Source organism: Lampris incognitus, chromosome 14, assembly GCF_029633865.1.
Source record: "Lampris incognitus isolate fLamInc1 chromosome 14, fLamInc1.hap2, whole genome shotgun sequence".
NCBI lineage: Eukaryota > Metazoa > Chordata > Actinopteri > Lampriformes > Lampridae > Lampris > Lampris incognitus.
In genome coordinates this window covers 46,035,957-46,051,375 of record NC_079224.1, presented here as the reverse complement: position 1 = coordinate 46,051,375, position 15,419 = coordinate 46,035,957, and the positions used below count along the sequence as shown (strand labels likewise).

The 15,419-nt window shown below is 43.4% G+C and overlaps 1 protein-coding gene across 1 annotated transcript in view; it reads right to left on the bottom strand.

The window, feature by feature from the left end:
• Nucleotides 1-15,419, bottom strand: part of adcy8 (adenylate cyclase 8 (brain)) — a 128,544-nt gene that overhangs the window by 21,042 nt on the left and 92,083 nt on the right. The window contains exons 9-14 of the mRNA XM_056293935.1: nt 14,552-14,749; nt 11,978-12,078; nt 9,092-9,293; nt 6,603-6,692; nt 1,852-1,988; nt 792-870 (exon numbers count right to left, since the gene is read on the bottom strand). Coding sequence (XP_056149910.1) covers nt 792-870; nt 1,852-1,988; nt 6,603-6,692; nt 9,092-9,293; nt 11,978-12,078; nt 14,552-14,749 — 807 coding nt within the window. The remainder of the gene's footprint in view (nt 1-791; nt 871-1,851; nt 1,989-6,602; nt 6,693-9,091; nt 9,294-11,977; nt 12,079-14,551; nt 14,750-15,419) is intronic.

The window sequence follows — 15,419 nt, the reverse complement described above, 5'->3', positions numbered from 1 at the left end:
TAATCACACTCGGTTTGACAATGAAAATTAATTTTGGGGACACGGCGATAAGCCCACAAGACATTAAAAAGCTCTACGTAGCAATGGGAAAAATAGTTTTATGATTAATCTCAGTATCAATTAGTCCCTTAATCATGTGACTGAACACAGGACTTCAATTTCATTTTCTGTGTTCCTAATTAAGATGGCTGAACCCAAATGACAAGCTGGCGTTGCGATAACAATGTTCATGCCCAAGTCATTAGCAATCAGCCGTTAGCAACAGCCCGTGTTTTACACGGCTCAACAAACACATTACACTCCTGCAGGTTTACTTCCCGACACGCGTGGAAACGCTGCTTGTGTTCTGCAGCATCAAGCCAACTGTGCTTTCACAAGTTGGGATGTTTGTGGTTATGGAGAAAAGAGCTACAGCTAAAGAACAGCTACAGAACAGCTAAAGAACAGCTACAGAACAGCTAAAGAACAGCTAAAGAACAGCTAAAGAACAGCTACAGAACAGCTAAAGAACAGCTACAGAACAGCTACAGAACAGCTAAAGAACAGCTAAAGAACAGCTACAGAACAGCTAAAGAACAGCTAAAGAACAGCTACAGAACAGCTAAAGAACAGCTACAGAACAGCTAAAGAACAGCTACAGAACCGCTACAGAACAGCTACAGAACAGCTAAAGAACAGCTACAGAACAGCTAAAGAACAGCTACAGAACTGCTGAAGAGTTTCAGGCGTTGCAGCTGAATTCGCTCCTCAGCAGAGGATTGTGGGAATGTGGAAGATGGCGTCTACGTTACCTGTTGGCCGTGGTAGAATACGGCGAGGAGGAACATGGCCATCAGCAACAAGGACGTTTCTTTGGTTCCCAGGAAGTTTCTGCACCAAGAAAAACACGAGAGAGGCGTTAAAGACACCTTCGGCTGGGCCACGTCCAGTTCTGTCACCCTGCATTCGGTGAGCGTCTCGTATGGGAACGGCAAACCGAAGAGCCTCAGACATAAGATGGAGCAGATCTGAAAGTAGGAGGGGACGTTCTGCAGACATCTCTGACCTTCTGTAAAATACATCCAACTTTCAGTTTGATCATCAGATCAGTAATGTTGGATAATAATAAAAATAAACAACAATAATAACAACAGTTATGTTCTGCCGACATCTTTACAGTCGTCCGTTGGAAAGAAATCCAACTTTCAGTGTGGTCATCAGATCAGTAATGCTGGACAAAGAGGAGAAAATTAACTTCATAAGTAGACGATGAAAATGATGTTGTTATTACCCAGCTTTATTTCTGGAGACCTTATGAAGGGTTTAACGTGTTTTACAAGATGAGCAAAATGTGGACATAAGCTGTGAAACATAAAGGATAAAACATTTAAAAATTCTACGGACCAAAAGCCTGTAAATTTATGTTGACAAAGTTTTTAAATGAGGAAGATGAGAGTTGAGGGCCTGTGAGCCTTGATGGATAAACCTGTTAAATACTATTGAGAGTTGTCCATCATTTCTATAATTCACAGGAAAAACATCCGTTCTGTCTCCTGTTTCCACAGCAGGTCTCTGAGACGAGTCCAGACTCTGTGGTGGCTTTCACAGTCCATCATCTTTCAATAAAACTCCAAACAGCAGATCAGAAACAGCCCGTTTCTCATTTCCTGCAACCGAGTAGCACCGAGTATCGCAAGTTAAGATCTGGTGGATTTGCCCATGAGCAAGGCACTGTAACACCTACACTGGTCCAGTCGCTGTAATGCACGGAGATGCTGTATTTTTCTCTGTGTGTGTGTGTGTGTGTGTGTGTGTGCGATCAGTGTCCAGACTCACTCGGTGTTGTGGTGGACCGTGTCGTAGCGTACGAACAGTGAGGTGTAGAAAGCCTCCGTCAGCAGTGAGTAGACGGCGATCATCACCAGCAGCACGGCCAGCTTCAGCACCGAGTTCAGCCGTAGAAACACCGCACACGTCACCATGGCCAGCACGCCTGTGAACACGAAGTACTGCCGAGGACACACACACACACACACACACACACACACACACACACACACGGTTAAACAGCACTTCCTCCACACCCCCTCCCCATCGCACACACTTCCTTCCAACAATCTCTTGAAGTAAGTGTGTCAGTTTTAAGTGAACTGTAGAAAAGCTTAACACTTTAGTATGGGGAACGTAGTCACCATTAATTAGGTGCTTATTAGCATGCAAATTAGCAACATATTGGCTCTTAATTGGTCATTATTACGTACTCACTAATGCCTTATTCTGCATGGCCTTATTATACAACCAGTAAGCCATTAACTATGAGTTTTCCCTCCATAACCTCAGAAGTATTGCTTATTAGTAGTACCATCTCAATATGCTTTGCTTAGTATGGCCTTTATAAGGTGGTAGTACCACAAGAAGAAGAGTTATTCTCCCTTACTAACACTTCATGAATATGCTCTGTTCTTACATAACAACACACAAAACTACAAGTGTTCATAGTGTTAAATTACTGTAAATTGAGTTTCTGTTACTTAGAATATGTTCCCCATACTAAAGTGACATCTTGATCATTACTAATTCACTAGTAATTAAGTTTCTGTTACTTAGAATATGTTCCCCATACTAAAGTGACATCTTGATCATTACTAATTCACTAGTAATTAAGTTTTTGTTACTTAAAATATGTTCCCCATACTAAAGTGACATCTTGATCATTACTAATTCACTAGTAATTAAGTTTTTTTACTTAGAATATGTTCCCCATACTAAAGGGACATCTTGATCATTACTAATTCACTAGTAATTAAGTTTTTGTTACTTAGAATATGTTCCCCATACTAAAGTGACATCTTGATCATTACTAATTCACTAGTAATTAAGTTTTTGTTACTTAGAATATGTTCCCCATACTAAAGTGACATCTTGATCATTACTAATTCACTAGTAATTAAGTTTTTGTTACTTAGAATATGTTCCCCATACTAAAGTGACATCTTGATCATTACTAATTCACTAGTAATTAAGTTTTTGTTACTTAGAATATGTTCCCCATACTAAAGTGACATCTTGATCATTACTAATTCACTAGTAATTAAGTTTTTGTTACTTAGAATATGTTCCCCATACTAAAGTGACATCTTGATCATTACTAATTCACTAGTAATTAAGTTTTTGTTACTTAGAATGTGTTCCCTATACTAAAGTGACATCTTGATCATTACTAATTCACTTGTAATTAAGTTTTTGTTACTTAGAATATGTTCCCCATACTAAAGTGTTACCGATTTTTTTTCTCCACCCCTGGAGGTTTTCATTCCAACTAAACACAAAACCAGTTTGATTTCACATCCAAGCCTCTGCCTGTGGTGGAGGTCGTATTCTGGTAAAGTCAGCAGGCCGAGTAGGTCAAACCTACATCACGTTATCTCCGAGTCCTCTTCCGGTTGACTCCTCCTCTCATGACCCCAACGTCTGTACATCGTGAGGGGGGTTTGGGGAGACCTGTGGGTAAAATCAGTTCCCGGCTTGTCCGACGTCCAGATCAAGATATCTGAAGGACTTTGTCTTCCCCTTTCAGTCAAAGACAAACGCTCCCAAAATCCATGTTCACGAGGCGCCAAAGAAAAGGTCTGGAAATATCTCTCTTCCATAACCCATCCAGACTGCAACTCATAACTACAACTTCTAGAAGAACAATGGGGGTTCTCGTTTGAGTAGTGATCCTGGATGTGGGTATCTTCTGAAAGACGCAGTGTGTGAGTGTGTGTGTGTGTGTGAGTGTGTGTGTGTGTGTGAGTGTGTGTGTATGATCATCAGTTGTGACGATGGAGATAAAACACCCCACTGAAGTTCATTTAAACAGCTCTGCTTCACACAGAACAAGTGTACCGTCCGGACGTTTCAGAAGTCGTGTGGTAATCTAGAAACATCTCAAAGAATCCTCTTGATTTTTTACATCCTGGTTCACATTTTCATAGTTTTTCACTTCGTTCATATAAATCATAGTATAATGGTACTGACCGCCTTCATTCTGTAGGTTTTGGACTCGGCTCTACAGCGGTGTCTTATGGGTCATTAACCCACTTATTGAAGCCAGGATGTGGACGTGAAAACTAAGGTGAAAGTTAAAAATGATGATGTGATGGCGTCCGGGTAGCGTGGCGGTCTATTCCGTTGCTGGTTCGAATCCCTGTGTTACCTCCAGTCTAGTTGGGCGTCCCTACAGACACAATTGGCCGTGTCTGCAGGTGGGAAGCCGGATGTGGGTATGTGTCCTGGTCGCTGCGCTAGCGCCTCCTCTGGTCGGTCAGGGCGTCTGTTCAGGGGGGAGGGGGAACTGGGGGGGGGGTAGTGTGATCCTCCCATGCGCTACGTCCCCTTGGTGAAACTCCTCACCGTCAGGTGAAAAGAAGCAGCTGGTGACTCCACATGTTTGGGAGGAGGCATGTGGTAGTCTGCAGCCCTCCCCGGATCAGCAGAGGGGGTGGAGCAGAGACCGGGACGGCTCGGAAGAGTGGCGTGCATACATCCATCCATTATCCAAACCGCTTATCCTGCTCTCGGGGTCGTGGGGATGCTGGAGCCTATCCCAGCAGTCATTGGGTGGCAGGCGGGGAGACACCCTGGACAGGCCGCCAGGCCATCGCAGGGCTGGCTGGCCACACACACACACACACACACACACACACCTAGGGACAATTTAGTATGGCTGGTTCACCTGACCTATACGTCTTTGGACTGTGGGAGGAAACCGGAGGACCCGGTCTGTAGTTGGAGAACTTCTGTGGCTTAATGTGAGCTATTAAGTTTACTTGTAGACAGTCATGGCCAGGATCACATACCTGTTGAATCTGCCGATACGATACGCATCACGATACGATACACATCACGATACACGGTTACGATTCATATATCGCAATATATAGTGATACTGTGATAAAGATGATATATTGTGACACTGTAAGAAAGGAGATATATTGTGATACTGTAAGAAAGGTGATATACTGTGATACAATAAGAAAGGTGATATATTGTGATACTGTAAGAAAGGTGATATATTGTGATACTGTAAGAAAGGTTATATATTGTGATACTGTAAGAAAGGTGATATATTGTGATACTGTAAGAAAGGTGATATATTGTGATACTGTAAGAAAGGTGATATGTTGTGATACTATAAGAAAGGTGATACATTGTGATACTGTAAGAAAGGTGATATATTGTGATACTGTAAGAAAGGTGATATATTGTGATACTATAAGAAAGGTGATACATTGTGATACTGTAAGAAAGGTGATATATTGTGATACTGTAAGAAAGGTGATATGTTGTGATACTGTTAGAAAGGAGATATATTGTGATACTGTTAGAAAGGTGATATATTGTGATACTCTAAGAAAGGTGATATATTGTGATACTGTAAGAAAGGTGATATATTGTGATACTGTAAGAAAGGTGATATATTGTGATACTATAAGAGGTGATATATTGTGATACTGTAAGAAAGGTGATACATTGTGACACTGTAAGAAAGGTGATATATTGTGATACTATAAGAGGGGATATATTGTGATACTGTAAGAAAGGTGATACATTGTGATACTGTAAGAAAGGTGATATATTGTGATACTGTAAGAAAGGTGATATATTGTGATACTGTAAGAAAGGTGATATAGTGTGATACTGTAAAAAAGGTGATATATTGTGATACTGTTAGAAAGGTGATATATTGTGATACTGTAAGAAAGGTGATATAGTGTGATACTATAAGAAAGGTGATATATTGTGATACTGTAAGAAAGGTGATATATTGTGATACTGTAAGAAAGGTGATATATTGTGATACTGTAAGAAAGGTGATATACTGTGATACTATAAGAAAGGAGATATATTGTGATACTATAAGAAAGGTGATATATTGTGATACTGTAAGAAAGGTGATATATTGTGATACTGTAAGAAAGGTGATATATTGTGATACTATAAGAAAGGTGATATATTGTGATACTGTAAGAAAGGTGATACATTGTGACACTGTAAGAAAGGTGATATATTGTGATACTGTTAGAAAGGTGATACATTGTGATACTGTAAGAAAGGTGATATATTGTGATACTGTTAGAAAGGTGATATATTGTGATACTGTAAGAAAGGAGATTTCTTGTGATACTGTAAGAAAGATGATATATTGTGATACTGTAAGAAAGATGATATATTGTGGTTTCATAGGCCTGTGTTCTTTGTGCTTATGCTACTTCCTGTCTCAGTTTACGTTGTTGTGTTGGAGTGGAAGAGTCACATGGCTAAAGATAGATTACAACACTGTTATCTAGTGGTCATGGGGTCACACACAACACATCATGTTTGTCACAAACCCTTACATGTAAACAATTAAAAATCAATATAGTGGTTTTGAGAATCGATACAGTATCACAAAAGATAATATCGCCATTATCGAGTGTATCGATATTTCCTTACATCTCTAGAAGTTTGCAGTTGGCTAAATAAAACCCAGATGTGAAGTCATGAAACTGGAGAAGTCAGATTTGTCACCATCACGGGAGTAAAAAAAAAAATCAAAAACAGGACAGGTAGAAAAACAGGACAGCTCTTTCGGTTCCTACCTCCGGGTAGAAGCAGATGTCGGGGATGGAGGCGGACTCGTTGTAGGTCTGGTTCCGGAAGGTGCTGGACTTGTCGAAGTCGCACCACAGCTGCAGGAAATCAGCAAAGCAGATTAGAAAGTTGTAAAGTATTAAAACCAGAGGGGGAGGATGTGTGTAAGATCAGACCACCATACACATGTCATCAAGCACTTAATCTGTCACGACGCAGGGGGCAGAAATCCACATCTGCCCTTTGGGATGTTTTTTTTTTTTGTGTGCCTTATTGGAGATACCGCGTGTCACACAGCTTTACCAAGTCATTTTCTGCAGAAGAAACGAATTAAGAAAATAAAAAATAAAAATCAGCCAATTTCCCTTGCCGTCTTTTTGAAGCGACTCCTGTTCAACTTGTTGACAAGTACGACACCCTCAGAGACTACGAGGAGAAGAGGAGCTGGATAATCACCTCAGAAAATTACAGTTTGTTTTCCATCCATCCACTATCCGAACTGCAGACTACCACATGCCTCCTCCCATACATGTGGAGTCACCAGCCGCTTCTTTTCACCTGACAGTGAGGAGTTTCACCAGGGGGACGTAGTGCATGGGAGGATCACGCTATTCCCCCCCTCAACAGGCAGCCCGGATTGACCAGAGGAGGCGTTAGTGCAGCGACCAGGACACATACCCACATCCGGCTTCCCACCCACAGACATGGCCAATTGTGTCTGTAGGGACGCCCGACCAAGCCGGAGGTAACACGGGGATTCGAACCAGCGATTCCCTTGTTGGTAGGCAACGGAATAGAGCGCCGCTACGCTACCTGGACGCCCCCAGCTTTTATTTCCTTTCCACGGTGGTTGTTCCTGATTGATCCATGTGAACTGGTTGGGGGGGCTTGGTGGTGGTGCTGCTGCTTTGGGAGCTGAGTGGACAGGAAAACTGTGTAAATGCCTGACGGTCGAACTGAAACGAGATTCTGCTCATTATGGCAAAAACCTCCCTTTTGTGATCCAGACTTAAATTTAGTTGGTCAGCAGACCTCTTGTGGTCTTGGTGGTTTTGTAATGTTCTCTGCTATATTCGGGGACCTTGCAGCATCAGAAGCTGATCACACACTGGTTCCGGGTGTCTCAGTCTGTGTTGTTTGCGTGGTGCACGCTCTACTGGGTTTTTAAGTGCGTTTCACGTAAAGTGTCGACGCACCTTACATACAGGATCAACACAAAGAACAGGACGGATAAGAACAGGATCTCTGCAGGTCCTGAAAAAGTCTTAAAATGTCTTAGATTCCATTTTAAAAATATTAGGCCTTAAAAGTCGTTAAGGTGTTTTAAATTCAGGGTTGTACTCTTTTGTACTCACACATTTCAAGCACTTGACATCGACAAATTATTTCAAAACCACCAACCACAGGTCACTGAGCTGGCATTTGCCAGGCATATTGGAGAGTGCTCGACGTAGGGGGAAATAGCACTCCTGTTACTTTTAAGGGGCGAGGGCTGCGTGTGCTTTGGGCCTAACCTCGACACAGAGAGACACAAATACACTAAATACAACGCACAATGGTAAGGTCTTCAGTTCATCAATATCAATGGAGACGAGACCGACCGCTCCCTCACAGTTCTGTACAACTGAGAACAATTATGGGTAAAAGTATAAAACAACATTCATCGACTCAACATCAGTCGCTTCTCCGGGGTCGGGTGGCGGTGGCAGCAAGCTAAGTAGGGCACTCCAGACGTCCCTCTCCCCAGTAACGCCCTCCAGCTCCTACTGAGGGATCCCAAGGCGTTCCCAGGCCAAACTGGACATGTACTCCCTCCAGCGAGTTCTGGGTCTACCCCGGGGGTCTCCTCCCAGTTGGCCGTGCCCGGTATACCTCCAAAGGAAGGCACCCAGGGGGCCTCCTGATCAGATGCCCGAACCACCTTAACTGGCTCCTTTTGACGTGAAGGAGCAGCGGCTCTACTCCGAGCTCCCTCCGGATGTCCAAACTCCTCACCCTATCTCTAAGGCTGAGCCCGGACACCCTACGGAGGAAACTCATTTCAGCCGCTTGTATCCGCAATCTCACCCTTTCGGTCACTACCCAAAGCTCATGACCATAGGTGAGGGTTGGAACGAAGATTGACTGGTAAATTGAGAGCTTTGCCTTCTGGCTCAGCTCCCTCTTCACCACAATGGTCCGGTACAATGTCCACATTACTGCTGATGCTGCACCAATCCACCTGTCAATCTTACACTCCATCCTACCCTCACTCGTGAACAAGACCCTGAGATACTTGAACTCCTTCACTTGAACTAAACTAACATATTATTAGTAATTTATTTTTAAAAGATTGTTGCTGAAACCTGATTACTGATGCAGTCTGACTTCAACTGTGTCTTTCTTTTGTTTAATGTGTTTTATTATGTGGTTTCAGTCCTAAACCTTCTCAACCAACCAGACTTCCCTAACAAGGTGGTCCAGGTTGAACTGAACTTGAAACAAGGACCAAACTCACAATGTTAATCATGGCTGCCAGGAAGTTGATGAGGATGGACACAAAGATGATGACGTTGCGTGCGGCGTAGGTCTCATTAATCCAGCAGCAGGCTTTTCGCAGGACGAGCGGCAGACATTTATAATCCTCCGCTGTGGTGATGAGGACGAGGCAGGAGTGCAGGAGGATGAGCACCGAGAATTGGATCACCATCGTCACCACCCTGACGACAACAGCAAACAACCAGAAACCTTCCGTCAGAAATAAGAGATACACAAACTGGGCTAACATTGTGTTGTTTAACGGGTACTTGGTGGTACGAATCGGATTTGGCTAGGGCTGTGACGGATCGCTTATTTTTCTGATTCATCGTTTCGTCTCTAAAAATAATACATTTGCTTATCATTAGTCCCCGGAGACCAACGTGATGTCTTAAAAGTTTACTTGGTCTGACAAGCAGCAAAAGAAAGAACCCTTGAGTATTAGCTTTATACTGATTTTATACTGATACGAATCAGAGGAAGTCAAGCACATCTTAACATTTATACAGCTGTAACCAGACAATGTTCTTGGTATCTTTCTTCTTGATATGCAACTAAAATGACTATTACCAAAATTATAATCTGTTAATTTTTTTCTTGATCAACTAATCAATCAATTGACTACTCGTTTCAGTACTAATACTACTACTACTACTACTACTACTACTACTACTTTCGGCGGCTCCCATTAGGGGGCGCCACAGCGGATCATCCGTTTCCATCTCTTCCTGTCCTCTGCATCTTCCTGTCACACCAGCCACCTGCATGTCCTCCCTCACCACATCCATAAACCTCCTCTTTGGCCTTCCTCTTCTCCTCTCCCCTGGCAGCTCCATATTCAGCATCCTTCTCCCAGTATACCCAGCATCTCTCCTCCACACATGTCCAAACCATCTCAATCTTGTCTCTCTTGCTTTGTCTCCAAACCGTCCAACCTGAGCTTTCCCTCTAATATACTCGTACCTAATCCTGTCCTTCTTCATCACTCCCAATGAAAATCTTATCATCTTCATCTCTGCCACCTCCAGCTCCACCTCCTGTCTTTTCATCAGTGCCACTGTCTCCAGACCATACAACATAGCTGGTCTCACTACCATCTTGTAAACCTTCCCTTTAACTCTTGCTGGTACCCTTCTGTCACACATCACTCCTGACACTCTTCTCCACCCACTCCACCCTGCCTGCACTCTCTTCTTCACCTCTCTTCTGCACTCCCCATTACTTTGGACAGTTGACCCCAAGTATTTAAACTCATCCACCTTCATCACCTCTACTCCTTGCATCCTCACCATTCCACTGTCCTCCCTCTCATTCTCGCATAGGTATTCCGTCTTGCTCCTACTGACTTTAATTCCTCTTCTCTCCAGTGCATACCTCCACCTCTCCAGGCTCTCCTTAACCTGCACCCTACTCTCACTACAGATCACAATGTCATCCGCAAAAATCATAGTCCACGGAGTCATTTCAGTGCTAGATTTGACAAAAAAAAGACAAATGTCAGTTTTGATAATGGGATATCTCTCTTTTCAATAGTTTTGTTGCAGCATCCCATTGTGTGTGAAGGGACTCCAAGAGATGAAGATGAATAATAAGTGATTATGTAATACTTTGACCCTTGACCTTATGTCTGATAGGTTATAGTGTTCATGATATTGGAATAAAAACATATTTGTTTCTAACGTCAGCAATAATTTTGTTATCATCTACTGGTTGGTTAGGAAACTCTTGCTGACTGCTCACCTGGTCGACCTCGGTCACAAATTCACCGTCCACCAATCACAATCACAGCTGCTAAAAGAGGGCGGGGGCTAATTATCTCACTTCCTTTGTACTGCTCACCCCACCTTCACCTCTATGGACTTTATACTGTATTTTTAATAGACATTTTTGAAAGTGGAATCAGTACATACAAGCAGATCAATTATTTCAAACAGTCAGGTTAAATTATGAGATTGATTGATTGTTTGATTGACTGATCGACCAATATGTACTACATTGATCCCTAGGGGGAAATTGCATTGTCAAAGCAAGATTTGAATCAAAACTGTCACAGAGTAAGACGGGACAGGCCAAAAGCAATTAAAAAGAAATTACTAGAAAATTTAGTGTAAAGAAAAAAATACAGTGACGAACTGGAACTATGGGGGGTCAAGGACAATCCAAGTATGGAGTACCAATGAGAAGCAGTGTGCTTGTGAGAGGGGGAATAGGAATGGTGATAATGAAATAAAATATCAGTTGCACATGTTAGGGGTATTGAACGTACTGGTATTGAACGTACATGAAACGAAATGAAACGTCATTTGCTCCAGCCCGCAGCAGTGCCACCCAACGACAAAAACATATATCCAAAAACTACAAGAACTACAAGAACACATATATCCAAACTAACACATATACCTAAACTAAAAAAACAAAACAAAAATCACTGTCCAGGAGAACGAACGCCAGCCAGGATGACTGCCGGAACTGCCGGTCTGCATGGGCTAGCAGTTAGCTTAGCCTACAGTAAGTAACTGCACCAAAGTATAATATAGTTAATACAGCTATTATCTATTATATATTATACATGTAAATTATATGAATTATAAATGTTACAATATTGTATGATTCGAATATGAGTGTTTTAATATGGAAGTACATTATAGTACAGTATAGTAAGACCAGCGTATTAAGATTAGCAGTACTCTCATAGCTACAGTTTCAAATCCGAACTTGGCAATGCCCAAATGTTTAGTGTTAGCGTGTGCTAGCGTGCAAACATGCTTCTCTGTTTGTAGTTCTGAACTGATTTTACGTTCTTCATCGGACACATCAGAGTGATATGCGTGTGTTTTTAGGTGTTGGATGGGGAAGAGGGGGTTACCTGGCAGAGGGAAGCAGGCTCTGGATGGTGGTGATGAAGATGAGCACGATGAAGGCGCACACCAGGTTGGATTTGAACACTTCATCCCTCATCTGGGAGTACTGCAGTGGGTAGGAAGGGGAGGAGGAAGAGGAGGAGAAGAGAGAGGGGGTAAGCAGAGAGCAAATGGAGACGTTTTTCAGACACAGAAGAATGACCGCACACCAACAACTTCCATACAACGTCACGCAAGAGCACCGCCACAGTCGCATGCAACAGTTCACCACAAGAAGCGTTAGAGAGAGAGAGAGAGAGAGAGAGAGAGAGAGAGAGAGAGAGAGAGAGAGAGAGAGAGAGAGAGAGAGAGAGAGAGAGAGAGAGAGAGAGAGACGGGAGCTGGTGGGTGAGCTGGGGGGGGGGGTCCTGGGAATATAAAGTGCTGACAAGCAGAGACAGTCTGTTTCTACTCACTATTCGGATAGAGAAGAATGAATTACAAAACGCACAAGTAAAGTGTGACCATGGGGGAAGTACTTCATTCAAGTCACTGGTTGGTGCAGGACCATCACAGACTGGTCCTCTGTGTTGTACAGATAATGTGTCAAATGATTATCTCTTTTTTATTTTCAGTTCTTTGACAAGGATTTGCCCCGTTTTGCAAATTAGCCCTTCTTCCAGATGTTATAACATTACGTTTGTTCTACTGTGACAAAATGAGTGGGCTCCAACGCCTGGCGGGCTGGGTGGAGTCAGCGGCCCTGCAGAACGAGCTGCACCAGCGTACGTCTCTGCTTGTGAGTCACCGGTGTTGACATTTCTGAGATGGTTCGAGCGCTCCTTGACCTTTTCAACCCCATGACCCCCGCTGCCCCTTTTTGCTCAGTCTCTTCATCGACGACTGCTGGAAAATCAGTGAGAGGGTGTCTCACGTTTTGTCACAACCAAGCCAAATGTGAGGGAGGCCAACGGCAAGTTATTTGCACATTAACTGAGGATTAGGAGGTCAACCAAAAAGGTCTTGAAATGCTAATTTGCTAAAAGATGGCAGCCAAATTGACAAGGAAACATATACGGGGGGGAAAGGGCCGATGAAGAGGTCAACTCAAAGGTCGAGGGTGTTTGTGCTTTATTCATGGGGGGAAGTGGAGTGAGGAGAAGAGGGGCAAAATCATAAAAAAAAAAAGTTGAACGCGTCAACTTTTTCCACAAGACTGAAAGAGGGGTCACAGGTCCATGGTGTGGACAGTTGGTCATGAGTAAACTGAAGGCGAAGCCAATCGGCACTGTCAAAGATCACCTCATCACCTGCATATGAATCGATCTTGCAGCCTTAATCCAAAATCAATTTATCAATCAATTTTATCAGACTGTGGATGTACACGAGTCATGGTCAAGTTGGTGGAATATCAACACGACACATTCAGCAGAGTTAGTCAGACTAAATAATGTTATTAGTAGGGGTGGGACGATACTGGATCGAATTCTGAATCGGTCGATACGGCCTTCACGGTTCGAGACGCTCCCCATTTCACGAGCTCGTGTGTTATTAACACTATAACGACCAGGATTTCACTCCTACCTAATGACCGCCCTATTTTATTTAATTTTTGGATTTCATTCCCCTTTTTTGTCCCCAATTGTACTTGGCCAATCATCCCACTCCTCCGAGCCATCCCGGTCTCTGCTCCGACCCCTCTGCCGATCCGGGGAGGGCTGCAGACTACCACACGTCTCCTCCCACACATGTGGAGTCGCCAGCCGCTTCTTTTCACCTGACAGTGAGGAGTTTCACCAGGGGGGCGTAGCACGTGGGAGGATCACGCTATTCCCCCCTAGTTCCCCCTCCCCCCGAACAGGCACCGCGACCGACCACAGGAGGTGCTAGTGACACATACCCACAGGACACATACCCACATCTGGCTTCCCACCCGTAGGCACGGCCAATTGTGTCTGTAGGGACGCCCGACCAAGCCGGAGGTAACATGGGGATTCGAACTGGCGATCCCCGTGTTGGCAGGCAACAGAATAGACCACTATGCTACCCAGACATGCACGGGGCTTAATTCGTAAGATAAATGAAAACTAGAGAACTGCAGTGGTGTTTTGTCTCTTGCTTACCAAAGCACCCACTGTATCGTATTGAATTGAAATTGTGAGACGTATCGAACCGTGAGATCTGTGAATCGTCCCACCCCTAGATTACATCAACAGAGATTTTGATGTACAATTTGAATCTAATCTGTGCGATCACTCGCTAACAAGTTAACACAAGGACACAAGAATACTGAAGTCAAAGAAAAGGTGAGCTGATAAACTGAATTGCAATGATTTCTCAACCAACCAAACTTCTGTTTGCCTTCAGCTCCCTTCTCAGGCATTGGCTGACCTTACTGAGACTCATCCCCTCAGAATGAAAGGAAGATACTGCCTTTTTTTGTTCGATTCCACCATTGGTATTTTTAAGCACCTTTAGCTTACTCATGATAAGGGAAAAAAAGAAGTCAAATTTTCTGCTTAAAATTGTATCTGAGAACAGATATGAGGAGGGATAGAGAGAGAGGGGAAAACAGTGTCTGTCTAAGAAACCCCAGCTACCTTCTCTTCCAGGCTGGAGTCTTTAAACATCAGTGAGAAAGGCTTGATATGCTCTCTTCTCAACTTATCGCCACTCCGTAAGTCGATGGCGCTCTCTATTCGCTTGTTAATTGCCTCAGGACCAGAGTGGACATGCAAAGCTTGTGCGAGATGGTTTGGTAGCAGATTTATTGAATTTCTCGTTAGGGCAGCCAGAGTCTAGGGGGAAAGCACATGCACATAGAATGAACCTGCTTGTCCCCCTGTTTTCCATCCAAGTTACCAAAACAACAAAAAGACAATTACATTCAGTGCGCACACCGAGGACAAAGAAAAATAGAGGAGGAAGGGTTGACCAAAATGCAACGTTCTCGATCAGACAGACAGACAGACAGACAGACAGACAGACAGACAGACAGACAGACAGACAGACAGACAGACAGACAGACAGACAGACAGACAGCTCAGAGCAATTCATGCAGCTCTTGTTCATTCGCACCGAGTTCACTTAGCGCTGATGCTAGCAATAGCAAGGGTTATCACTAATTCACACTTTACAATTTTAGGAATGTCATAAGGCTGTCTTATGCCCGAAAACATGTTTGTTTGGAAGGATGAAGGATGGCAAATGACAGAACAAGACAGATGATAGAATTCAAAGTGAAAGTATGACTTCAAGTTAGGAAAAACTGTGTTCTCATTACCAAAGCAAAATGTCTTGATGCATGCTCATTAACCCAGGTAAGGAAATCACAGAGACTTGAATCAGTTCATCTGGACACAACGTTTATTGAGAGAAATGTTTCATCACTCATCTAAGGGCCCTGACACACCAGGCCGATGGCCGACCGGCCAATGTCGAGTCGGGCCATCGGTGAGCATCTGTTAC